Source organism: Dryobates pubescens, chromosome 8 (assembly GCF_014839835.1).
Source record: "Dryobates pubescens isolate bDryPub1 chromosome 8, bDryPub1.pri, whole genome shotgun sequence".
In the NCBI taxonomy this organism is placed as follows: domain Eukaryota; kingdom Metazoa; phylum Chordata; class Aves; order Piciformes; family Picidae; genus Dryobates; species Dryobates pubescens.
Genome location: NC_071619.1, coordinates 5,129,143 through 5,156,316, shown reverse-complemented (window position 1 = coordinate 5,156,316; position 27,174 = coordinate 5,129,143). Strand labels below are relative to the sequence as shown.

Sequence of the window (27,174 nt, the reverse complement as noted above, 5' to 3'; positions counted from 1 at the left end):
CAGAATCCTTTCTTCCTTCTGTGCCAACTTTTGTTGGCCATCAGGGCAATGCTGTTAGTGTGCAGTGACAGAAATGGCAGGAACAGGAACTGCCTGACAGATTCCACTCCTTTGGTAAGTTGAAAGAAAAATGTGTGGAACAAAAGCTGTTTGGAAGTGAACTAGAATCTTTCCGAGGCAATACTAAACTGTCACCTGCTTTTTCTTTTAAGAGAAGTTTATAACATTTGCCACGTGCAAAATCTCTTAGAATTTTGAACATTTAGAAAAAGATGTTCTCCAAGGTCACATAATTTCTATTCAAGATTTTGCTGTGCCATTTTGTTATTAGCAGTGTTATTTACTATAATGTCATGACTTCATACTAGATAACTCTACTCAAGGTGCAACATTTCCCCCCAAAGTTTTAAAAGGTGTTAGAGTGATGTGGCTGTGTAACCCATTTCTGTAAGTGTATGGCTGTAAAATTAAAATTTTTATTTTGGAGAGAATATTTTAATAATCATAATAAAATTAGGGAACTGATGATGCTCTAACATTACTTGATTACAAAGTAGTATTATTTCAAGTTGTATGTAACAGCTGCTCTGACTCCATAATGGAATCTGTTTCTTAATTTAGTTTTATTATTACTTTTTTTGTTACTGCTTCACTTGAATGTAACATTTTTTTTTATTCCTCCAAGACATTTTAGTTCAAATACTTACAGTGAATTGCATGGCATTTAACAACTCCAAGTGCCAGCTGCTGCACTTTGGCCACAACGACCCCATGCAGAACTACACGCCAGGGTCAGAGTGGCTGGAAAGCAGCCAGGCAGAAAGGGACCTGGGGGTACTGATTGACAGCCAGCTGAACATGAGCCAGTAGTGTGCCCAGGTGGCCAAGAAGGCAAATGGCATCCTGGCCTGCATCAAGAGTAGTGTGGCCACCAGGAGCAGGGAAGTCACTGTGCCCCTGTACTCTGCACTGGTTAGGACACACCTTGAGTCCTGTGTCTAGTTCTGGGCTCCTCAATTTAAGAAGGACATTGAGACTCTTGAACTTTTCCAGAGAAGGGCAGCGAGGCTGAGGAGAGGCCTTGAGCACAGCCCTATGAGGAGATGCTGAGGGAGCTGGGATTGTTTAGCCTGGAGAAGAGGAGGCTCAGGGGAGACCTTTTTGCTGTCTACAACTACCTGAAGGGAGGCCGTAGCCAGGTGGGAGTTGGTCTCTTCTCCCAGGCAATCAGCACCAGAACAAGAGGACACAGTTTCAAGCTGTGCCAGGGGAAGGCTGGAGGTGAGGAGAAAGTTCTTCACAGACTGTTGTTAGCTTATGGAATGTGTTACCCATGGAAATGGTGGAGTCCTCATCCCTGGAGGTGTTCAATAAAGGATTGGATATGGCACTTGAAGCCATGGTTTAGTTGTCATGAGGTGTTAAGTATTGGGAAAAGGTTGGACTTGATGATCGCTGAGGTCTTTTCCAGCCTGGCTGATTCTGTGATGATAATTCCGACCTGTAATTATTCCCTGCTTTTAAAAATAAAATGAATGACAAATGTGTAGGTCCTCACATGACACATTAGATATATTTAATTGCATCTATTGTCTTATTTTTATTTCTGTTTTGCTCACAGACAGCCTTTTGATTGATTACCAGTTTACCTTCAGCTTATTACAAGAAGATGACCGCCATCACACTGCCATAAACTTCATAGCAAACCCAGAACAGGTAAGAAAACGTTACGAACTGCAGACCAGTTTTGGAGAGCCATGGTTAAGATTTCTGTTGTAATTAAATGAAAAGTTAAAGAGCCCATAAGGTACTAGAGATATTTCAAATATTTTGGAGAACTAAAAATTCTTCCACTGCATCTGTTGAGAAAGCTTTCTAAATTGCAGATGCACTTGTGAGCAACTAATGGTTCTAGTTTAATTTTAGTGTCAATTTTAGTGTTGGATGATAGGTTGGACATGATGATCTTGAAGGTCTCTTCCAACCTGGTCTGGTCTATTCCATTCCATTCCATTCCATTCCTCAAAGAAGCCTGCTATAGTTTTATGCTTACTTGTACCCTGCTTTTACTGAAGCAAAAGAGATTGCTGTTGGCTCTGAATTGTTATATTTGTATTTGTGTTTAAAATTAAATGTGGAAGATGATTAAAAGGCTATAGTCAGTTACATTAAATTAGTTATATTCAGTACCTTCTGATCTATATTGTTAACTTACCTTTTTTTTTCCCTTTAAATCTAGTCAAATAAAAATTTGGATATATCAATCAATGCATCAAACAACTTCAACCTCAATATTACATGGTCTATTGGCTCTACAGGTGAGAATGAATTTTGGTATGATGACTTTCTTTCCATTTGATTTCATGGTCCTTTAAGCTATTTTAACCTGATTGTCTTTTTGTTGCTAATTTTGCTAATAAAACTTTACCAAATGTATTCTTTTGCCATTATCATTATGCCATTATTAATTATATTATTTAAACCTCAGATGATAATTTGCAATCTGAACAAAGCTTCATTAATATGTTAACTTCCTCTTCTATTCAATTAAAATTACTTTGGTAGGAAAAGCTTGTAGTCTATTTAAATTTTTTAAATGAGGGTGTTATGAAATGCTGTGATTTTAATTAAGATAAATTGCTTCCTTAACTACTGCAGAGACTGAGATTTTATTTCTTTGTTTCAGTGTTCAAGCTAAAAATTTAATTATTAACCTTAACATTGATATCAAACAATAAAGTTCTTCTGTGTATGCTGATAAAAGGAGCTGCTTATCTATTTTCCTCCAACTTTGAACCTCATTACTCTCTTTTTTTTTTGTTTTAAGAAGGAAGAAAAGCTTTATTTAGGCAGTTTCCCTGCACTGGTCTATTGACTTTCTGAAAACACATCCAAGGAGAAGCATGATGCTTAAAATGAAACCCTACTGGAAAAAAAACCAACAGAGCAAAACCAAAACCAAACTAAAGAAGGTTCAGTTTGTCTGACAAACTCATGAATTCCTTCATCAATATAATTCTGAACATACCATAGTTATTCAATAGAATTTATTCCTTTAAGTTATCACAGTTACCCATATATTTGCATTATTGAAACTTTGTTGTGTTATTGAAACCTTGATGAGCAATTAAAAATCTCCAGAAATAATATAAAATGCAGACAAATTCACTTTCAAGCTTTATTAACCAATGGGTTTTTGTTGAAATGAAATGTATATTCCTGGAGGAAAAATATTACCCTTTTAGATGAACAATACCAACTTTCTTCCAAGATCTATGCAACTTCTGTCACTTTTATGATTCATAGAATCATAGAATCTGTAAGGTTGGAAAAGACCTCAGAAATCACTCAACAGCTCATGACTAACTAAACCATGGCTTCAAGTGCCACATCCAATCCCTTTTTGAACACCTCCAGGCATGGTGACTCCACCACCTCCCTGGGCAGCACATTCTAATGGCAAATTACTCTCTCAATGAAGAACTTTCTCCTCATCTCCAGCCTAAACTTCCCCTGGCACAGCTTGAGACTGTGTCCTCTTGTTCTGGTGCTGGTTGCCTGGGAGAAGAGACCAACCCTCACCTAGATAAAACCACCTTTCAGGTAGTTGTAGAGAGCAATGAGGTCTCCCCTGAGCCTCCTCTTCTCCAGGCTAAACAACCCCAGCTCCCTCAGCCTCTCCTCACAGTGCTTGTGCTCCAGACCTCTCCCCAGCCTCATTGCCCTTCTCTGGACATGTTCAAGTGTCTCAATATCCTTCTTAAATTGAGGGGCTCATAATCTTATGAGACCAGAGATTCTGTGACTTCTCAGTATATGAAACATACCCATTGTGCCACATAAACTGTATAATGAGTTGCTAAAATTGTAGAATGAGTAGAGCAAAAGTCATTAAAGAGTGTGGAAATTCTCCTTTGCACCTTCAACAATGAATATTATTCGTGTATATATGTGTGTATATATATGTGTGTGTGTGTATATGTACATAAACATGGCTTGTTTTTTTCTAGCTGGCACAATATCTGGAGAAGAGATTCCTGTTGTTTCTAAGGCTAACATTAAGGAATACAGGGACAGCTTTTCCTGTGAAAAATTTAACTTTCGGAGCAACCCAAACATCACTTTCTATGTCTATGTCAGCAATTTCTCCTGGCCAATTAAAATACAGGTTAGTATGACTGTTTTGTGCTTATGGAGGTATTGCCATCACAGCTTTACATTGAATTTCATGTTTGCATGCATACAGAAAGTATACAAACAGCATTATCTGCGTGCTCTGCTTTTGGTGTATACAAATTATATTATGATGCTTTTGCTTTCAGTAGTGAATGAGACTTCAAACTGTTGACTTTAAAATTTGAAGTTAGAATTATTGAAGAGAAATATTTATTTGTAATATCTTCAGGAGAAGCAACATGCAGCAGTATGGGTTCAGTTACTGATATGCAGTGGGGAACTCTCCTAGATGGTTTGTATAGTAGTTTCTTGAATTAGCCATTGTTATTGGCCTTTCTGTGATTATTAGTGCTCTGTATTCTAGTGCAGGGTTTTGGATGTCATGGAACTTGGCCTGTACATAAATGCTCTTTGGACACTGAACTATTTGCACCATAGTCATTTCCACTGATGCAGTCATGCTGCACTGGCCAGGTCATGATGGTTAAAAATGTAGTGATATGTTAACTCACCACTGCAGGCTTCTCTGTAATCTGTTAGAGCTAAGTAAATTACTGTGGCTTCCTTCAGAGGAATAAGTAAGATATCAACATGAAATTTGGCATTTCTTTTACACAGTAAGCTTGTTAAGAACTCAGTAATTCAGCAGATCCAGTAATTTTTAAACACAATCTGAATTCCAGTCTCCCATTTTTATATTATTCATTGTGTCTTGTCAAAATATATTATATAAGGAATGAGTTCCTAAGGAAGGAACTTGCAACTGATACTGATATGTTATTGATATGCATTTCACCACAATCCTCTTATGGTAGCACTGAGCCCAAGATTACGTGTGTCTCTCATTAGGAAGGTTTGGGTGTTGAAGCTGGAGTTACTGCTCTTATCATTTCACTTTCTATAGAAGGACAGCAGTCCCCATTGTACAAGACATTTCACACAGGATCATTCAGGTTGATTGGAAAAGACACTCAGGATCACCAAGTCCAGCCAACAACCCTGCTCTACAAGGTTCACCCCTAAAGCATATCCCCAAGCACCACATCCAAACAATCTTTAAATGCATTAAGGATTGGTGACTCAATCACCTCCCTGGGCAGCTCATTCCAATGCCTGACCACTCTTTCCCTGAAAAAAATATTCCTAATGTCCAGTCTAAACCTAGCCAGTCACAGCTTGAGGCTATTCCCTCTTGTTCTAGCACTAATCACCTGCAAGAAGAGACCAGCACCAGCCTCTCTAAAACATCCTTTTCAGGTAGAGAGCAATGAGGTCTCTCCTCAGCCTCCTCTTTTCCAAACTAAACATCCCCAGCTCCTTCAGTCACTCTTCATAAGATTTATTCTCCAAGCCCTTCATCAGCTTTGTTGCCCTCCACTGCACTCACTCCAGTAGCTCCACATCTCTCTTTCATTGAGGTGCCCAAAACTGGACACAATACTCAAGGTGTGGCCTCACCAGAGCTGTGTACAATTCTGTTTCATTTTCAGTCAAATTCATCTGTATTATCTCTATTTTTGCATTCAGTTATCTTCAAGATTTTCATGACTACAAGGAAAAACTGTGCATCCCAGCAGGTGATTGTTTATTAGGATCAATGGCTCACAGTTGCTTCCTCAAGTTCTTTTATTATGCATCTTACCTATTCAGCAAGCTTGGAGGTTTTTTCCCTAAATCTTAATAAATCCCTGGTGATTCTAACACAAAATAGCCTCTTTTAAAATATGATTGCCTGGCTTTGAAAAAAAGGATATGTGATGGTTGTGCATATAGAACAATTTCCTAAAGATGAACTGGGCTGTGATAACTCTTCTCTACCCAGTGACCCATTTTATTTCTGTGACTGGTGATATTAATGACCCTGGAAGACAAGTTCTTCAGCACAGGATAGGAGTGAATTGCTTGCCAGCCATTGAAACTACATGGGAATTTTTCAGTTTCAGATAAAGTCCTGCTCTCTTTATGAAATTATGCTTTAGGTTCCCATTAGTCAGCACCTTCCTTTTGTCCATAATGGATACAGGCACATTGCTGGGTGCTCAGTCAATAAGAGAGCTCTGCAACCCTCTGGGGAAAACACCGTGTCTGAACTTCATGACACTAAAAGCATTTTATTTAGCTATAAGATCTCTTCTTCCTCAACATCAAAGGAAAGGCAGAAATGTGACACAGTTGCATAAGAGGTCATTAGAAAGATGGTGATATAGGACATTTCCAGCTTAGAGCTGTTTCCACAAATAGACCTGTTACTGGGTGTAACATGGACAGCTGCTGGTTTTTCTCAGAAGAACATAGTAGTTGTATGCTGGGACACGAATGCCTGGTATTCTCCTGTTGAATGATTGGAGGAGTTTTATACCATGCTTTTTCTTCATATTCTGTAACAGAGTAAACTGGAAAGTAAGGATGAATTTAGACCCTTAAGCTGAGCTATTCCAGACTTTCATAGGCGACAGTAGTTAAGACACCTTTACAGAGGAATTCTGTATAAAGTATCTGTGTTATAAGAGGGTTCAAATGGACTTTATTTATCATCCAGACATACTGTCCCTTTGTTTGACTGACTCTTTGACAATTCCAGCCCTTTAGGTGTACCATGTCTCATTTAGCTGTTTAAACAGGGGCTCACTGAAAAAATGCTGTTGTTAAATAGGCTGGATTTCTGAACAGAGTATGTGGCAAAGCCCCATAACTTGTTTCTGCTCATTTTTATTCTATTTTGAGAGTAGATCTAATTCAGATTCTGCTGGTAATGGAATTTGAAGGCTGTAACATTTATTGAAAAGCAGTAACTCAGACTGTAGCCAACACCTCAAATAATGGTCAGTGGTCCCTGAAGTAGTAAGCAATCATAAAGCCTGGGCTTCTGACAGCTATGCAAATATTAATAAAAGCAGTAACAATGTGTTCTTCAGTTTCAGGAAACTAATTTTATGGCAAGGGAATTTTGTCATTGAAGCTGGCTAGAGATGTCTTCCCTTCTTTTTTCTTCCATAATTTTCCCCCCTATGTTCTAAAAAGTAGCAAGTGCATATGAAACAAGCAAATACCCTTAAAATGCTGTCCTGGCTGGCTGGTTGATGTGCTCTGTCCCAAAGGACAGCAATAGCATTCCCACTTCCAGAGCTACTTTTATACACCTATATCTCTTTATAAGTGTCAAACTTACAATTCTAATCTCAACTTGTGCCCGAGAAGCAAAATTTTCTAGCAGTTTTAAAGCTGCTGGAGATGATAACAACAACTGTTCTGCTAGTTATTCCTCTTCCTCCCTAAAAAAAAAGTAAATGAAAGATTCATGAGTTTCTGAGTTTTAATTTGGAGGGTCAGTTTAAATGATAAGGATGAGGCACTTGGTGCCATGGTTTAGATGGTGTTGGGTGATAGGTTGGACTCAATGAGCTCAAAGGTCTTTTCCAACCTGGTTAATTCTGTATTCTGTGTTCTATTCTGCTTAACCTCAGTAGCAAAATACTGCCTGGCAAAATTATGTTTGTTTGTAATGAGAAAAAAAAATAATTGTTATTTATTTTTGATTACAGAATACTTAATCTAACATATTTCCACAGCATAGAACAATTATTGCTAAGGTGAAGTTAAACATGGTGTTAGAGTACAAGTAGGATGCTCAACTGTGTTGGAAAAAAGGTATTTCATTATTCTTAAACAAGCCTACTGCAAGCTTTAGAGCATATTGTTGCATTCTTCTGTTGGTTCTGAGGAAAACTGTCTCTGGCACCCTGCATTAGTTTGCATGCCAGAACAGAATAATGAATTACGGTGAAGATTTACATTTTATTTGTATGCAGCACAACAAATAATCAAAACTACCTCATATATAAACTTTCAGGGGGTTGCACCTTTTTGTTGTTGTTTTTATTTGTTTATTGTGATGGGGTTTTCTTTGTTTTATTGTTTATTTGGTTTGTTTTTTTTTTTTTTAAGGGGAAACCAGTATTCTTTCAGTTTACTGGCTCCTGTTTCAGAATTGATTTTCTTTCCCCTGTTAATAGCCTGCCCATAGCAACTGAAGGAGGAGTGTAATGTAAATCAAGAAACATATCTACCCTTGTAATAAAATTTACTGTGTAGCATAATTTATTTCAGCCTTGTTGTTGTTGTTGTTGTTTTAGAGTTCATTTTGAATTTTTAACATTCATGAATAACTTATATGTTGTAAAAGCTCCAAGAGGCAAAACTCGTCAGCTGCTGCAATTAGAAGTTACAGCAGTAGCACAAACCTAATTACTGAATTAAGTTTAGTAATTTAGTATCAGAGATTCTAGTATGAAAGACCTTTCCAAATTTGCAAAGGTCATGATTCTGGAATCTTTGATTGGAAAATGTGTACTTGTCCACATGTAGCTGTGCTTGTACAGAGCCTCCTCCCATCGGTGACTGCATTCCTAAACCTAATCTCTGTGATTTATGGTGAATGATTCAGTTTCTAAGTGCCTTAATGGTTTTCCTAGAAGCTGCTGAGTAACTGCATATAGCTATGTGTGAAGACACTGTAGTTCTTGAAACACTGAACATGTATACATGATGATTGGGATACATTAGCTTACAAAATGACTTTGATGTTTTCTTATAGTAAATATAAAATCACTCTTAAAAAGAGGTTTGAAAGTAGTCTACCAAGTCCAAAAACCTGGGAAATCCACCAAAGTGCCATTTAGTTACAATTCTGCAAGGGGCATAAATTTCTTCAAGAACAGAAAAAACAAACATTTACAATTTGATTTACCTATCTGGCTATGGCAGAGTGAAACCAGCAAGAGAATGAGGGGACACAGTCTCAAGTTGTGCCACGGGAGGTTCAGGCTGGATATTAGGAAGAAGTTCTTCACAGAGAGAGTGATTTGCCATTGGAATGTGCTGCCCAGGGAGGTGGTGGAGTCACTGTCCCTGGAGATCAAGAAAAGCCTGGAGGAGGCATTTAGTGCCATGGTCTAGTTGATTGAGTAGGGCTGGGTGATAGGTTGGACTGGATGATCTTGGAGTTCTCTTCCAACCTGGTTGATTCTATGATTCTATATCTTGCGTAGGAATGTTTTCTCTATCTCATTCAAGTACCTGAAAAGATGTTTTAAATGTTTCTCAGTTCAATGTAAATGGAATTTTTGTTCTAGAGTTATTAAAAAAACCCCAAACCCAACCAACTCCACCATTTGAAGGAAATCAAAGTTGTTTTAAAATGGAAATCTGTTAGCAGCATAGAAAAAAAGATTAATTTCTTTTGGTAGTAGATGCTAAAACTAAACTCCATTCTGTTTTTCCACACATTGAATACCATTATTAAAAATTGTGTGCCATAGTTGCATTTTTACAGGTATATATGTTACATGTACATGAAGTAGTTGAAAATTACTACCCAAATGTGGCCTCTTACAGTAATTATGTTTACCTTTTTTCTTTTGGAGGTAATCAGATATAATACCATGAACCTACTGGTTCTTGACTTGGAAAACTGATCATAGAATCATAGAATCAGTAAGGTTGGAAAAGACCTCAAAGATCATCAAGTCCAACCTGTCACCCAACACCTCATGACAACTAAACCATGGCTTCAAGTGCCATGTCCAATCCCTTTTTGAACACCTCCAGGGACAGTGACTCCACCACCTCCCTGGGCAGCACATTCCAATGGTAAACAACTCTCTCTGTGAAGAACTTTTTCCTTACCTCGAGTCTAAGCTTCCCCTGGCACAGCTTGAGACTGTGTCCTCTTGTTCTGATGCTGGTTGCCTGGGAGAAGAGACCAATCCCCTCCTGGCTACCACCTCCCTTCAGGTAGCTGTAGACATCAATAAGGTCTGCCCGAGCCTCCTCTTCTCCAGGCTAAGCAACCCCAGCTCCCTCAGCCTCTCCTCACAGGGCTTGTGCTCGAGGCCTGTCACCAGCTTTTCTGCCTGTATGATCTGTAATATCTAGTATTTATTTCCTTGTGGTAGCAAGGACAATTGTATGGCTTAGTATGTCCAATGTAGCAGTTTTCAACATGCTTCCCATGAATCCTGAAGTACTGCTAAAATGAGGTAGTGTTTTCTGATGGTCAGGTTATACTTTTTCCTCTAACAAATAACAATAGAGCTGCTCACTTTTGTCTTAAAATATACTGGCACAAGGTTGCCAGTCTTGGTGTGCCAACTTCTGAACCACCCCAGTAAATGTAAGTGTGAAATTTATTACTTTCCATGGTACATTTCTTTTTACAATCACCTTAGAAAAGGTTTAATGTGAGCCACCAGAATATCTGTAAATATTTAACTTAGTTGATATATTTCTCAGAAAGGAGAAGCACTGTTAATAGTTCAGATGATCATTTAAGGGAACCAAACCACCTAATTAAGAGATAATTAGTCCTCAATGATGTATAGTTTCAATTGGTGTGTAATTTGAATGTCTGAGATAAGAACTCCTGTAGCTGATGTGCCAGTTGTGTAAGGTTTTCTTGTTCAGGCAGACCAAGGCATCACCTACTAGTGGTTGTATTACATGATAGAGATGTATAGATATGGTATTTGCTAATAAAAATTATCTCCCTGTGATGTTTAGCAAGTAGATACTGAGATTTTTTTTTTTTGTCATTTCCATTTCCCTTATCTACTTAATTAAGGAAATTGCAGTTAGAACATTTAGAATGAAACAGAAAATATTGCTCAAAGATAGGTCTTATTTGTTCAGGACTTTTGATTAGCTATAGGGAAATAAATCAATTATTTGGCTTGGGATTTGGGGAGGGACTATATGACAGGGTATAGAAAGGAATTTTTTTAATAGTAAGAAAAAAACCCTCTTCAAAGATTAAGATTCTCCCTGAAGAAAATATCCATGCCTTGTTGAACTGTAAAAGCCTTTAAAGGTCACACACAGTGACTTGCACACAGTCAGAATAATTTGAAAGTAAATGTCTGGCTCATAGGGAATCAGAATGGAAATAGGAAGATAGTTGTAGGGAGTAGATATTTTCATCCTATTTCTCATGACTGTCCATTCTAGAAACATTAGTTACCCTCTCTAGCCAGGATTGTGTAGATAAATGTGGACAACATGCAGGATTTTTGTTTACATTTGCACATGTGCCAAACTGTACCACATCTATGTTTTTCAACATTTCATAATAACCAAATGTCAGTGGCCTAAATTCCACATTAAACTTCCCATGTGAAGTGTTTCTGAAAGAGACTTCTCAGGAGCCCCCCATCTGCTAAGTAGTGATGACAATCTTGTCAGCTTCACCAACATGATCACTTCTGAGGTGTTACTGTTGCAGTATTTCTTTTCTCTTTCTTTTTGCAAGTAAAAGGATTAATCTTTTAATGGTCCTGTGGAGAAGGTATTACTTTCTGTGATGAAACAGCAAAATGAAAATACTAGTTGGTAAGACTCCAGGATTTTCAAAACCAGAGCAAATCCTTGATTCCTCATGGATTAATGAATGCCTATAGGGAGTATCACAGTACATTAGAGGTTGGAAGTGACCTTCAGAGATCACTGGGTCCAACCTCTGTGCCAAAGCAGGATCACTTAGGGTGGTCCACACAGGAATGCACCCAGGTGGGTTTTGAAAGTCTCCTTTTCTATGAGGTTATTACGGGAGACAGTATCAAAAGCCTTACTGAAGTCAAGGTAGATGACATCCACTGCTCTTCCCTCATCTACCCATTAGCTATTATCAGGTATTATTATCAGAAAGCTAATTGCATGCATTGTGAAGAAACATAAACTGTCACCACAAAACTTCTTGAGGTGAAAACTTCAGGGAGGTGGTGGAGTCACCATCCCTGGAGGTGTTCAATAAAAGGATTGGATGTGGCACTTGAAGCCATGGTTTAGTTGTCATGAGGTGTTAGGTATTAGGTAACAGGTTGGACTTGATGATCTCTGAGATCTTTTCCAACCTGGTTGATTCTGTGATTTCCCACCCCACCCCCCGCTTCAGGGAGGCAGTAGAATCACCTATCAGATGCAGATAGCCAGCTAAGTTTATTAAACAAGAGGGTGGAGAGCTTGCAGACCATCTGCTTTTCTAAAAATCTGCCTTCAAGTGCATTAGTTACTTGTCATTGCTTTTTCATGTAAGCCCTTGATTTCATTGCTACCTTGGTGTTATGTCTCATCAATGATAAATCCAGAAGGGGCTGTTGCAATCATGTAATCTGGAATGAGACACAAACGAAAGCATAGGCTTTCACAAATGAATTGCTGTTTGAACTAGCCCATATATTTTAACTTTTTTTTTTAAATGCTCCAGTCATGCCTTAAGTCTTTCCAGAAATGGGATACACACTCGACTCCTACTGAAATGTTCTGAATGTTAATTATTGCCCTTGTTTAATAACGTGTGAGTCAGGCTGCATGTAGCTTTCCACAGGCCAGTGTTGAAATACAGTTTTATGCTAGAAAGGGCAACTTCCTCCTGTGGAGGATGGATTGTTGAAAACAATTTACCATGTACCCCAGCACCTTTTCTTCAGCTGTTCTCCAGTCTTACTGTCATTCTTGTGGCTTTTCTCTGAACCCTCCAGTATTTCAGTATCCTTTGGGAATTATGGATGCTAGAAATGGATATGCTTTTCCAAGCATGATTGCATCTGTTTCAGATACAGAGTTAATGACGTGCTTGAGGTGGCAGAAAAAGGGTGCTGCTATTCAGTAGCTCCTCCATGGGCTATGCTGTGCCACTAAAGGAAGCAGAGGAACCTTGGCACCACCTTTCCTGCTTTTTGTTCTTGTGATTCCAGTGCACACTTTTTTCTCCCTACATTCTGTATTTTCCTCTGTACCTCTGGGGTTACCATAACCCTTTCATCACAGCGCTGGGAATGTAATGATTATGTACCATAAACCGAAATATTTTTCAGCACCACTGAGTCCAGAATAGCATCCTTGAGAATGATCCTCACTCTTTGATTCCACATTTATACTATCAAAGGCACTTTTTATTACTTTTACCTTCCCTTTATCCTTCTGAAAAATGGCTTGGTAAAAGTGACCTATTATTTTCACTTTCTTCCCTCAGCATGCCAAATAAAAATATATTAATAGTGATATTGTTTTCTTGCCAGTTATTGACAAAAGCTTTAAATAACACTGGACAACAAAGACCTGAGAATCTCGCCGTGCCTTGCATTAGAAACTGGTTTGTACAAATGTGACTCTGTTTGCAATTACATTTCACATTACTTAAAGTTCAAGAGGTGCCAAGTTAGAATAGAATAGAATAAACCAGGTTGGAAGAGACCTTCAAGATCATCATGTCCAACCTATCATCCAACACCACCTAATCAACTAAACCATGCAACCAAGCACCCTATCAAGTCTCCTCCTGAACACCTCCAGTGATGGTGACTCCACCACCTCCTCAGGCAGCCCATTCCAATGGGCAATCACTCTGTCTGTTATATTTGTATTATTCTTGTATCTCAAAGTGCTGCTTTTGCCAGGAGGTTTGATGCAGTTTCTTTGTATGTGTAGATATCAAGGTGTGGAAGCCGTGTCATTTGTGTTGTATTGCATGCATGTAGGCATGCGTTGGAGAGTAGTCATCTGTGAAAACATCTGAGAGCTGTTGGTTATAGAATACTTGAACACATTTCTTTTTAAAGTTGATGGGCCTACAAGAAAGCTGGGAAGGGACTTTATAGAGTGTCAGGTAATGATAGGACTAGGGGGAATGGAACAAAACTAGAAATGGGTAGATTCAGATTGGATGTTAGGAAGAAGTTTTTCACCATGAGTCTGGTGAGAGACTGGAACACCTGGGGAGGTGGTGGAAGCTTCATCCCTGGAGGTTTTTAAGGCCAAGCTGGATGTGGCCAGGCAGGGAAGTAGGAACCAGATGATCCTTGAGGCTCTTGGTTGCATGGTTTCGTTGATTAGGTGGTGTTGGATGATAGGTTGGACACGATGATCTTGAAGGCCTCTTCCAACCTGGTCTGGTCTGGTCTGGTCTGGTCTATTCTATTCTATCCCTTCCAACCCTAACAATTCTATGATTAAAAATGAATTTTTAGGGCAATATGCTTTGCAAATTTCACTTTTTTATTCCTACCGTATTATTTTTCTCTTACTTGAACTATATTCATAGTTCTAATCTTTAGTTGTTACTTCTAGGGACCATACCTTACACAAAATGGGGGAAGGTGAATCTTCTGCCTTTCTTTCCTTCTTTTTTTTTTCTTCTTCTTGTTTCATGATGTCCTCATTTTACTTTCTAGTCTTTCCCTTTTATTATTATCCTTCACTATGACAAGAAAAATATGCCAGACTGACATTGTTACAGATTGCAGTCTTGTTAAAATTGCCATATTAACTAGCAGTCCAGGTAGTGAAAAACCATTCAAGCTGTCAGATATTCTCAGATGAGTGAAATAAAAGCTGTTTGTATGTATATAGAATCATCATTACTTCTTTGTCTCGTAATACCATCTTTGTGCAGGCATTGAATTGTTTTCATCTAAGGTAATTTTATCTTTGTTTTATTCCCAGTGGTGGTGTCTGAGAAATTCTCTGCTGTGTACAAATGAGACTTTTCAGAGAAATGACTAATTTTCACTGATAATAAAGGTTTTGTATTAATTATCTCTAATGGAAGTGTTTCATAGTGAGTTTCTACATCAAATTGATATAGCACAAAATTCTCTTGCTGTGGATGCAAAAGTCTGGGAAATACAGAATAGTATATCTTATAAAAACCTCTGAAGGACTCCAGTCCAACCTCCTGCTCAGAGCAGAGCCAACTTCAAAGTTAGATCTGACTGCTCAGATCCTTGTCCAGTCAATTTGTGTTCCTTGTCTTCTCATCTTGTAGTTTGTCCATTCTATCAAATCCCCTTTCTGTGTACCTCTGAGAAGACACTATTGTCTTTACAACTACCTGAAGGGAGGTTGTAGACAGGCAGGGCTGGTCTCTTTTCCCAGGCAGCCAGCACTGGAACAAGAGGACACAGCCTCAAGCTGTGCCAGGGGAGGTTTAGAGTGGATGTTAGGAAGAAATTCTTCATAGAAAGAGAGATTGCCCATTAAAATGTGCTGCCCGGGGAGGTGGTGGAGTCACCATCACTGGAGGTGTTTAGGAGGAGACTAGATGGGGTGCTTGGTGCCATGGTTTAGTTTATTAGATAGTGTTGGATGCAATGATCTTGAAGGTGTCTTCCAACCTGGTCTGGTCTGGTCTGGTCTGGTCTATTCTATTCTATTCTATGGTTGGATATGGAAATAGGATTCCCTCTTTACCATCTCCTTCAGACATTCAAAGTTAATGACTTACTACTATGTAGTAAAATGTGAGCTGAGTGAATTTACAGAAGATACTAAAAGATACTAAAATCAGTCCCAGGAATTCAGTGCAATTCAGTGCATTCTCCCTGGCAGCCCTTTCAGCCCCAAGGATTGAAAAATAATGAAAATGGTTATAAATCTTGAGGTCATTATTTAAAATAGTAAGTAGTATAATGTAAATGCAAGATAGTTTATTTTGGTGTTTATCCAGCTGCTAGACCTTTTGAGCTCAGTATTTATGTCTGCCTTCTTGAGGAAAAAAACAAAGATTGCTACTCAACTGGCCTCTGGATAGCCTGCTAAAAGAGAATGAGATGCAGCTTTTGTAGACACTAATTCTAATCATCATAAAAACAACATGTGTGAACAATATTTTCTAGGATAAATATTTCATATTTTAACCTGCCAGATTCTAATTTTTTCCTCTTTTGGAGTTGCAGTCCCAGTGAGTGGCTTCTTGGCTTCTTGCAGGACCATAAATTGCTCATTATGCCTTCATAGGTGAATTAACATATAGTTGTAGAAAGTGATATGATCAGATGTTTCTCTCAAAACAACACCTGGGAAACTGGTAACACTTAACTGTGGAGGGAATATTTACTGCTTGTAGTTGCAATCCACATCTATTGTACAGAGCATAACATATGAAGTGACTTTCCAGTTTAATCTTTCTTTTCAACTACTACCTTTCCTCTATAGCATAATCATTGTCCTCATTAAAATCTAGGTTGTTCCCCCCCACTCCCCCTCTTCTGGCACATGGGTTTTTTTAAAATATGCATTCTTGTACTGAAGATTTGAAGAGTGCCTTGTGTATACACATCAGAGACTGGAAGGATGAAGTAGCAGCAAGGGTAAAAAGGGAGAAATAGCATTGTGGTGGGTTGGATTGCCCCCCCCCGCCCCCATTAACTTTGCCAGACCAGCTCAGCTGCAAGCAAATGAAAGCTGTATTTACAGGCAAAACTACAATCTACAATGGAATGCAATGAATAGGTACAAAATATTCAGGATTTACAATATTTACAGGTATTTAGATGAGGGAAGCTGTCACTCTGCACACACCACCCCCAGACCCTCCCCTTCCCCCCAAAAGGGAGAAAGGAGCAGAGAAAAGCTGCTGTTAGACTTAACCAAAACAGTGCAGCCAAGGTCAAGCAGAAGCAGATTAGTATTCTCTCCAGAGCAACAAAGTGAGAAGAGATGAGAAGCCCCAAATTGTTTTGGTACAACTAGTCTTATGGTAGAGATATCTCCAATGAAATTGTTTAGAATTCTCTCTGTTTTCCTTTTTCACTCCCAATAGTGATTTATTCACATTTTTCTCCTTTTCTGCTCATGATCTGTGAAAAAAATTTTAAAGGCTTAGCCTAAAACTACCACAAGTGTAAAGCAGCATTTAAACTGAGATATGAGGTTGGCAGCCTTACAAGTTTTTATTGCTACTCTTACACTTTGCAAGGTTGGTGGTGAGATGTCAGTGGAGAAAGTATTCCTAACATGCATACCCAAAGGGTTTAAAAGGAACTTTCAGGCTGTCCTTTCACACTGGGGATGTGTTCTTGCAAGACTCATTAAGGTGAGTGTGTTGTAACTGTATCACCTCATCCATGCCAAAGGGAAGGCACATGGTGGTAGTCATTGTAGAATAAAATGGAAGAGAAGAGAATTAGCCAGGTTGGAAAAGACCTTTGAGATCATCCAGTCCAACCTATCACCCAACATCATCTAATCAACTAAACCATGGCACCAAGTGCCTCATCCAGTCTCCTTTTAAACACCTACAGTGACAGTGACTCCACCACCTCCCTGGGCAACCCATCCTAATGGCTAATCTCTCTTTCTGTGAAGCACTTCTTCCTAACACCCAGCCTAAACCTCCCGTGGCACAGCTTGAGACTGTGTCCTCTTGTTCTGGTGTGGTTGCCTGGGAGAACAGACCAACCTCTGCCTGTCTACAACCTCTCTTCAGGTAGTTGTAGAGAGCAAGAAGGTCTCCCCTGAGCCTCCTCTTCTCCAGGTTAAGCAACCCCAGCTCCCTCAGCCTCTCCTCATAGGGCTGTGCTCCAAACCCCTCCCCAGCTTTGTTGCTCTTCTCTGGACACCTTCCAGCAAGTCAACATCTTTCCTAAACTGAGGGGCCCAGAACTGGACACAGGACTCAAGGTGTGTCCTAACCAGTGCTGAGTACAGGGGCAGAATGACATTCCTGCTCCTGCTGGCCACACTGTTCCTGACACAGGCCAGGATGCCATTGACCTTCTTGGCCACCTGGGCACACTGCTGGCTCCTGTTCAGCCTACTATCAACCAGTACCCCCAGCTCTTCAGTGAGGATTTAACAAAAGATGGGTGTTCTGCTCATTGTGACAGGTGTATTGGTACTCTCATGGTTGCATCCTGTGTGCATCAGCAAGAGTGGATTTTTTTCTTTAGCTGTTGCTTTCTCTTTTGGCATTAGAAATGGTCAAAAGCCTTTGAATTTGCATCATACCTGTGTGAACTACTGAAAGCTGGTAATGCTTTTTTATTTTGTGGTAAAACAATTTCACTGATTAGTTGGTGGCATTTTTTTTTGTTTGCTTTTGTTCATTTCCCCTTTCCTAATATCTCATAATTCATACTCTGTGGGCATCAACCACAGAAATTCCTTTGTTTCGAAAATCCTTTTTGAAGCTTCATTCCTCTGTGGTAAAGCTGGTGTTGGTAACAATCAATTGCAGCTTTATTATTTGCAAAGTAATTAATTCACTGTCCAGTTCTAACTAGATGAGGCATCCCGAGGAGCTGAGAAAGCTACACTTACCTGTTGTGCTTGGACCTTGGCTTTGTTTCATTGTAAAGACTGATGATTATCTCTTTATGTCTACTTCCTTTGAATTTTATTTAGAGTTCATATAAGCAAAGGGCTACTTGAAAAGATCATGCCCATGGATATAATCACCCCATTCTTTTGACAATCCTTTGTCTTATCTGCTTTTATTTTGGCTCTTCTTATGAAGTGGACATATTTAAACAATGTGTTCATCTTCCATGTTTATTCTGAGCTGACCACTGTCTCACATTATGTGTTTAAAGTAAGTTTGGAAAGGAAGCATAGAGTAAATTTCCAGTCGTTGGGTTTTATGCATACTAAGTATTGTTCTACCCAAGATATTATTAATATTTTCATTAAAATTATTTTTTTACTTATTTTTTGCTAACTGCTGAAGTATATGGTTGCTTAGACAAAGCAATGAGCTACATCTTAAGTACTGTGTCCAGTTCTGGGCCCCTCAGTTTAAGAAGGACATCAAGAGACTTGAACATGTCCAGAGAAGGGCAACGAGACTGGGGAGAGGCCTTGATCACAGCCCTGTGAGGAGAGGCTGAGGGAGCTGGGGTTGTTTAGCCTGGAGAAGAGGAGGCTCAGGGGGAGACCTTATTGCTGTCTACAACTACCTTAAGGGAGGTTGCAGCCATGTGGGGGTTGGTCTCCTCCCAGGCACCCAGCACCAGAACAAGAGGACACAGTCTCAAGCTGCACCAGGGGAAGTTTAGGCTGGAGGTGAGGAGAAAGTTCTTCATGGAGAGAGTTGTTGGCCATTGGAATGTGCTGCCCAGGGATGTGGTGGAGTCACCATCCCTGGAGACGTTCAAGAGGGGATTGGATGTGGCACTTGGTGCCATGGTTTAGTCATGAGGTCTGTGGTGACAGGTTGGACTTGATGATCTTTGAGGTCTCTTCAAACCTTGGTGATTCTGTGATTCTGTGATTTGGATGTGCTGGACTCCAAATCTCACAAATACACAGGGAATATTAAAGTCATCCTCTGACATCATAGTGATACAGGCTTAGGGCTGGCAGGAACCTTTTCCATCACTTGACATGATGTCACCTTATGTTGCAAACAAATGTTTTCATAAACTTACCCATCCATTAAAAACCCACAAAGACAGCAAATGAAGTTTTCTCACTCTCTGAACTTAAAAGATTTTCACAAAGCTGCTTTATTTCTACAAATGTAATCATTCAGTTTTTACATACTTGTTATGCTGGAGTCATTTTCTGTAAGAGCAGTAGCTCTTCATTCTTCCTGGTTTTTACCTCAGTCTGTGTGCTTATGCTAGGCAATCATTCCACCTGTCAGCCTTTAACTTACCCAGCTAAGCATGCTCTATTCTTTGCCTTTGCTAAGACTCAGTTTTTGTTCTCCTCCTGGTCATCATAATGGTTCTTCACCTTGAGTCTGAATGCCTCTGTGAATAGAGTGACAGTGCAGGGTACAGTTATTAGCCTGTCAAGACATTGTTTTGCAGTTAGAAGATTAAATTGCACAGTACAATTGTTATCGCTACAATTTTGATTACTCCATTAAGAGGCTTCACATTCCATTTGTGTTTTTCTTTATGCTTGGCTGGTGTAGGTTGAGGAAGTTGCTCTAGTGGTGCTTATTCTGCACCCACGATAGCAGCCAGATACAAAAGAAACTCCAGGACTTCTGATTTTAAGTAAACTACAAAAAGCCAACAAGCAAACAAGAACTACAAACAAACCAACTCAAAACTAACCAACCAAACCATCCACCCCAAAAACTCATGAAATGATAAACTGAACTCATTTGAGGTGACAAGTGAAATTATATCCTAGTATGATAGAATAAAGAGGAGGCTCAGGGGACACCATATCACCATCTACAACTACCTGAAGGGTGATTGTAGCCAGGTGCAGGTTGGTCTCTTCTCCCAGGCAACCAGCACCAGAATACGAGGACACAGTCTAAAGCTGTGCCAGGGGAGGTTTAGGCTGGATGTTAGGAAGAAGTTCTTCCCAGAGTGATTTGCCATTGGAATGTGCTGCCCAGGGAGGTGGTGGAGTCACCATCACTGGAAATGTTTAAGAGACTGGATTAGGCACTTAGTGCCATGGTTTAGTTGATCAGATGTTGTTGGGTGATAGGTTGGACTTGATGATCTTGAAGGTCTTTTCCAACCTGGTTAATTCTGTATTCTGTAACCTTTTGCAGCAATCAGTGAAAATCCATGTATATAATTGCCGTGCATAGACTCCTCATCATACTGGCACCAATGTGAATTTATACTCCTGAATTTAGAAATGCTCAATCATATCATTAAATGAAGTTTCACCTGTGGGATGCTTTCACATAGTTTATCATTCACTGTGATAAATCACATGATCCTATGGTGCCAAACCATCAATTTCTGTCCAGGTTTGCTTGCATGCTCAGTGTTAGCAGGAGTTCTGTGTTACTGGGGTTGCACTCACTATGGGTGAGTTGCCTCAAAGTTTTATTTTTATGAATCATAGAATTATTAGGGTTGGAAGGGACCTCAAGGATCATCCAGTTCCAACCACCCTGCTATGGGCAGGGACACCTCACACTAGATCAGCTTACCCAGAGCCCCATCCAGCCTGGCCTTAAATCTGCCAGGAATGGGGCTTTCACCACCTCCCTGGGCAGAAATATCCTACTGCTTAAATTCTTATTTATGTTTCCAAAGAATAATTTTCATGTTATTTACACGTTACCTTTGTTCCACATTACCTTTGTTTCACCTCAGGCAGTATGGTGAAATCGAGCAAATTGCGGAGAAAGGAAGCGTTTGAACTTGGTATTTGCAAATGAAATTCGATAGAGTGGTAACAATTTACTAACAATATCAGACCAGGTGTCCTAAGGTTAATTGTGTTTTCTATCAGAAGGAATTTAATGGTAAATGGTACATCATTGCAATAGCATTTCTAGAGTTTGTAGGGGGAAATAAATTAGCTTTTTATTACTGATACGTAATACTGACAAGGTTTTTAATGGCTTTTAAGACTTACAGTGTGGCAAAAGCCAGTTGGTATTTAAATTATTCTACCAAGTAATATTATACTTTTGAAATTCTCTTGCAAAGCTGACACTTGTTGAGTTAATAGCATACCAACAGTGACTCAGAATATGAAGAATAGGTGAACACCAAGACAAAAACCAGGATTAGTTACCTTGAGGTATTTTAAGTGAAATTTGTAAAGCAGTCCTTTTTCTCTTCTCAGCTTTATCTGGTTTCAACTTGAGTGTTCAGAGGAGAGTAAAAATTGCAGAGAGGTCTAGAAAAAATGACTCGAGGAAATGCTGAAATGATTTCACTTGCTAATCTCCTGAAGGGGAGATTTGAAGGTTGATACTGCGGTCAAGCAGCTAAAGGTGTCTGATGGTGAGGGAGGGAGAGGGAGGAAGAGGGAAGAAGAAATGGGCCTAAATATCAGTAAGAGATATTTAGTTTAGGCATGCTAAAAGGAAAGGTGGCCCAGGCAGTTTCTGAAATGTCTAAAGAGGTTTTAAAAGAGAAATGATATAACCATCTCTCTAGAAATTACTGATTCTTGTTTGGGGAAGCAGGTAAGTCCCACCTGCTGTAGTTGCTGTGTTTCTGTTTTCTGTGATTCAACTTTCTTTTCCCAATATCCATGGTTTGATTTTTTTTTTCTAGTGTGAACAATTTGTAACAGCAGTGAAGTGACTCCATCAGTGCTGTCTCAATGAAGGAGTGAAATCATCCTTCTCATGATATAACCGGCAGGTGCCCTGCTGGTCACTCCTTAGAACTGTAGAGGGAAAACAGCAGTGGGGATGAAGAGTGTTTTACAATGCCTGTGAAGTTGTTAAGAAGAGCAAATAATCCACAATTATAAAACAAATATTTCACAGAACTTCACAGGGATTATTCCTAGAAAGCAGTTAATAGGCTTCAGAGGAGGATTAAAGTAGGGTCTGTGAGTTTTTTAAAACAAATTTCCATTAGTCTTTTACCAATTGACTTCTTTCTCTGCTGGTGTGACACTTAACTGCCCTTTACTCCACAAGGAATAATAATACAATTGGTTTAGTACATAATTTTTAATTGACTATTTTGCCCTGCTGCCCAGGGAATTGATAAATTGCTCCAGCCCTCTGTTCTGAAAGTTGGTGTTGGTGGGGTTTTGTTTGTTTGTTTGTGTTTTTTCTTTTGTTTTAGGAATAGAAAGAAAGTATAAAGTAGTAGTATTTGGAATTGCTCAAAAACATCACTGAATTTGTTTTGACTAATGAGACCATTGCAGTCTTAGTTCTGGGGGTTGGACTAGATGACCTTTGGAGGTCCCTTGCAACCCAGACCAGTCTGTGATTCTGTGATTGTCTTGGTTTGGAGCGAGACAGATTTTGCCTCTTCCAAAAGGGGCAAAATTAAAACTTTCCAGACACAGGACTGGAGAGTTGGAAAGTTTAAATGGAAAGGCTATTCACAACTATATACAACGGTACAAAGCATACAAAATACACCAACATCCATAGTCTGGGCTTAACACAGAAGCTCATTAAGGCAAAGCTTTCAAAACCTCTCTCTAACCAAGGCTAACAAACCCAAGCCTTCATGCCCCTGCTACCAAGCCTCTCTATCTGCCCAAACCAATGTGATGCAGCAAAAATTCAGCTTGGCAGTTCCAGGCCTAATTGGCAGCATGGCCAAGGCTGACACCAGCTCTCACTTTCCTGCAGGATATAACAACCTGTGCGTCCTTCCTGGGAGGAGAGAGGGAGGGAAAAGGGGAGAAAACTGATTCTGCAGCCAGTGTTATAGGGATGCAGGACTTAGGGAAATGAAATACAAGTTCCAGTCCACCTTCTGGACACTTTGGACCTTCTGGAGGTCTATAACTTTGTGGTTCTTAAAGGCACATAGCCTCTAAACTACCACAGTGATTCTGTAAAATACATTAGAAGTTAGTGAGTGTTTACTGTCATTTCTGTTTCTGGTTTAATCAGTTTCATGTTCAGTATGCCACTACCAGTAGAATATAACTGGGTGGTTTGTAGTTTCAACAGCAAAGTGATTTCTGTGGCCTGAAAACACTGATAAGGAGAATGGTTTTTCTTGACCTCATCAGGTGAACATTAATATTGGTTTTGGAAAAGGCAGCTGAGCCGCAGATGCAATTTTAACGACACTTCATTAAGTAGTTTAGCACAAGTTCCTGAAGTAGTTATGCAATTAAGAAAATATGGCAGGAATTTTATTTATTAAAAAATAAAATATCCAAATCAGTATTTTTACTGATAATTATCACAGAATGATGATGTCCTGCCTCCTCCTTCTTGAATTACCCCCTTCTCAATTTTTTTTAAGTCACAGATAATGTCTAAGTAGCATTTTTTAAGTCATCTACGTGTTTGGGTGCTCATTTTTTGGGGGAGGTTGGGGCATGTGGGTGCCATCAATAGCTTTAGAAATATCAGCCATTATTTATCTTAGATTTTGTTTCATATCCTGTTATGAATGTGTTCTTTGCAATTATTATGGAGGAACAGAGTAAAGCAAAGACTTTGCCCTGCCAGGACATAAGGGTGGATCCACACACTAATCAAGTGTAAGGGTGGGTCTGTCATTCTTAAGTGACAGTCTTTTATACTTGAAACACATCAAAGGCAGAGAGGGAAGAAGGTTAAAAATATATGTAATATCTACTTGAGAGAAATTGTTGCAGACACTTCATATTTATCAGTTTCACAGAATCATAGGATGTATTGTGTTGTTAGGGACCTTTAAAGGTCACCTAGTTCAACCCCCCTGCAGTGATCAGGGACCTCTTTAACTAGATCAGGTTGCTCAGAGCCCCATGAAGCCTGACCAGGAATTTCTCCAGGGATGTGTCCTCCACCAGTTCTCTGGAAGTCCTTGTAGTAAGGAACTTTTTCCTAATGTCCAATCTAAATCTCCCCTTCTTTGTTATAAAACCATTGCCTCTTGTCCTGTTGCTACATACCCTTGTCCCTCCCCCAGATTTCTTGTAGACCCCATTCAGTCACTGGAAGCCTGCTATAAAGTTTCCCTGGAGCTTTCTCTTTTCCAGGCTGAACAACCCCAGCTCTCGCAGCCTGTCTTCATATGAGAGGTGCTCCAGCCCTCAGATCATCTGGATTCCTCCATCATGTCCATGTCCTATTTGTGCTGATGACCTGGACACTGTATCCAGGTGAGGTCTCACCAGAGCAGTGTAGAGTGGCAGAATCACCTTTCAGTCTGCTGGGCACATTGTCTTGACATGAAACAAACGTGCTTTCAGCAAATGTTAAAATGGCTATTTGATCTAAGGAAAACCTTAAATTTACAATAGAATAGAATAGACCAGGTTGGAAGAGACCTTCAATATCATCGTGTCCAACCTATCAACCAATCCAAACCACCTAATCAACTAAACCATGGCACCAAGCACCCCATCAAGTGCCTCCTGAACACCTCCAATGATGGTGACTCCACCACCTCCCTGAGCAGCCCATTCCAATGGGCAATCACTCTCTCTGTATAGAACTTCTTCCTAACATCCAGCCTAAACCTCCCCTGGCACAGCCTGAGACTGTGTCCTCCTGCCTTGTTCTACCCAAGACCATCTACAGTTTTCACTAATATAGGAAAAAAAGCTCATTGCTGTGCTGTAGTTAGGGAGTTTGTGGGAGTATTTGTCATGGTTTTACATTTGATGTTTGACATTTGTCATAATTCATTGAGGAAATGCGCTAAAAAAATGCATTTGGAACTCTGTAAAGCACTTGGGTGACCTTTAGCAGATGCTGTGTACTGTGTGTTTCCTGGAAGCATGTCCATTTTTTATTTCTTTTAACCAGTTGTACTGCCCTTTTGGATTTTTAAGGCCTCAGACATTTTGGGGGGTTAAGTGCCAAATATCCCACTGCTGCAAGAGATAATATTTGATTAACCTCTGACCAAAGATAACTGTATCCATCAGGATATACAAGCTTAGTTAAACCTTAGTAAAGGTTCCAGGAATCTGAGAAGATGCTCAGCAAATTCTTATTAATCAGATAAGCATAACTTTTTTCTTTACCCTTCTGTCAGTGAAATAACATAAATCATAGCCCAAAAGTTAATAAAAGCTGCTACTAGGATTTCAAGATATGACTCCATTAACTATTAAACTTGGATTACTCATGCAAGATGTGAGTTTGCCATTTATTTTTATAAGCTATTTTAGTTCCCCAGAGCTTTTTCTCCTTCTTTGTTAAGTAATACTGAAGCTCAGCTTTTGGTCATCATGGCAAAATCAGGTAAGTGCTCCACACAGGTTTACCTCAGTTCTGTGTATTTTGTTAGTTAAGGACACACTTTTGTCTAAACAAAGGAGAAAAGGTTCTCAAGGCTGCCAGATTACATTAAATTGTGGTAAATAATAATGTGCAACACCTCAAGCTGTGACTGAGGACCTGCTAGTTAAAAGGTTATTTACCATGAGCCAAAACATTCCTTAGGTCCTCCCTGTGCTTATGTGTTTGCTGAATTATCCTGTTCCAGGAGACATACTGGAAATATTTCTCATGTCTTTTTCATGAAGGTGACCATCTATCTCTTATTAAAAGAGACTGACCTTTATTTCATTCATCAGATGAGTAAAGGAAAAGATTCAATGAATCTGTTAAATGTTATTCAGTCAAGCAGCATGTAAGACACAGTCTCAAGCTGTGCCAGGGGAAGTTTAGACCTGAGGTGAGGAGAAAGTTCTTCACAGAGAGAGTTGTTAGGCATTGGAATGTGCTGCCCAGAGAGGTGGTGGAGTCACAGTCCCTGGAGGTGTTCAAGAGGGGATTGGATGTGTCACTTGGTGCCATGATCTGGTAGTCATGAAGTCTGTGGTGATTTTTGATTGTCTCCCTGGTTTAATAGAATTTCATCACAAAAACTTCTTATTGTGTCCTGTTACTACTTTGCATTATGTGTCTGAAACAAGTAGTTGGGATGTTGCTTAAAGTTTGATGCTGTTGAGACATATAGATCGCATACAAGAAAGATTGCTCTCCTTTAAATGCCTCCTTGGACATCTCTAGGTAGGAAAGTCATTAAAGCTCTGTAGCTGCTCTTTCTGTATTCAGAGCCTGGTAGTATGAAAGCACAGGAGGACATCAGGAGACAAAGCTTTGGTGCTCTGGGCTGTTACTGTGCTCTAAGATAAGAGCCTTGTAGAAGGATATTCAGAACTGCATGCCAGAATTCAAAAGAAAACCAAAAACTCATGCTGAAGTTAGAGTTAAGAGGTGTCAAGAGGAGAATTAGAGTAGAAACTCCTTCAGGCTGTACGCCAAGATCACCATTTACTGAAGAATCTAATGGAAGTAAAGGAAAGATAAGGAACTATCAAAAAGTATTATGACGATTGTTATGAAGTATTATGATTTCATTGATTGCAGGTTGGGGGGAGTTTTTGTTTGTTTGTTTTTGTTTGGCCTGTGTTTAAACTACTCAACTGTGTAATGGTGAAATGCAATTTTTGAGGTTTGGTCAACTTCAGCTTTGGCAGAAGTGCTTGATAAGCTAAGGAGGAATGTGTTTCTCCCAAGTATGAGTTTCAAACTTAACATTCTTCTTCTTATGCTCGTCTGCTTTGGTTTTCATGTATGTTGACATATTTGCTGCCTCACACTGAAAACTATTGCTCTGGTTCATCCTTCTTTCTCCTAGGATAGCTGATAATAAATGCATATAAAATGACTTGTGAAGATTCTCCAACTGGGCCAAAATCCTTTGATGCCAAGAATTTGGATAATACTATTTTATATATAATTGAGGGTGACATGTTAAAAGTAATTTAGGAATTGAAGTCTAATTAGGCCTGTACTTCTATTTTTTTGTTTCAGATATTCCAAGTGTAAAGACAATTTGTATCACTGAGTTTCATCTC

The 27,174-nt window shown here is 39.4% G+C and overlaps 1 protein-coding gene across 1 annotated transcript in view; it reads left to right on the top strand.

Annotated features, from left to right (window-relative positions):
* Positions 1–27,174, top strand: part of ATRNL1 (attractin like 1) — a 570,802-nt gene that overhangs the window by 226,055 nt on the left and 317,573 nt on the right. The window contains exons 22-24 of the mRNA XM_009905632.2: positions 1,622–1,716; positions 2,240–2,318; positions 4,011–4,168. Of these exons, the coding sequence (XP_009903934.2) occupies positions 1,622–1,716; positions 2,240–2,318; positions 4,011–4,168 (332 nt within the window). The remainder of the gene's footprint in view (positions 1–1,621; positions 1,717–2,239; positions 2,319–4,010; positions 4,169–27,174) is intronic.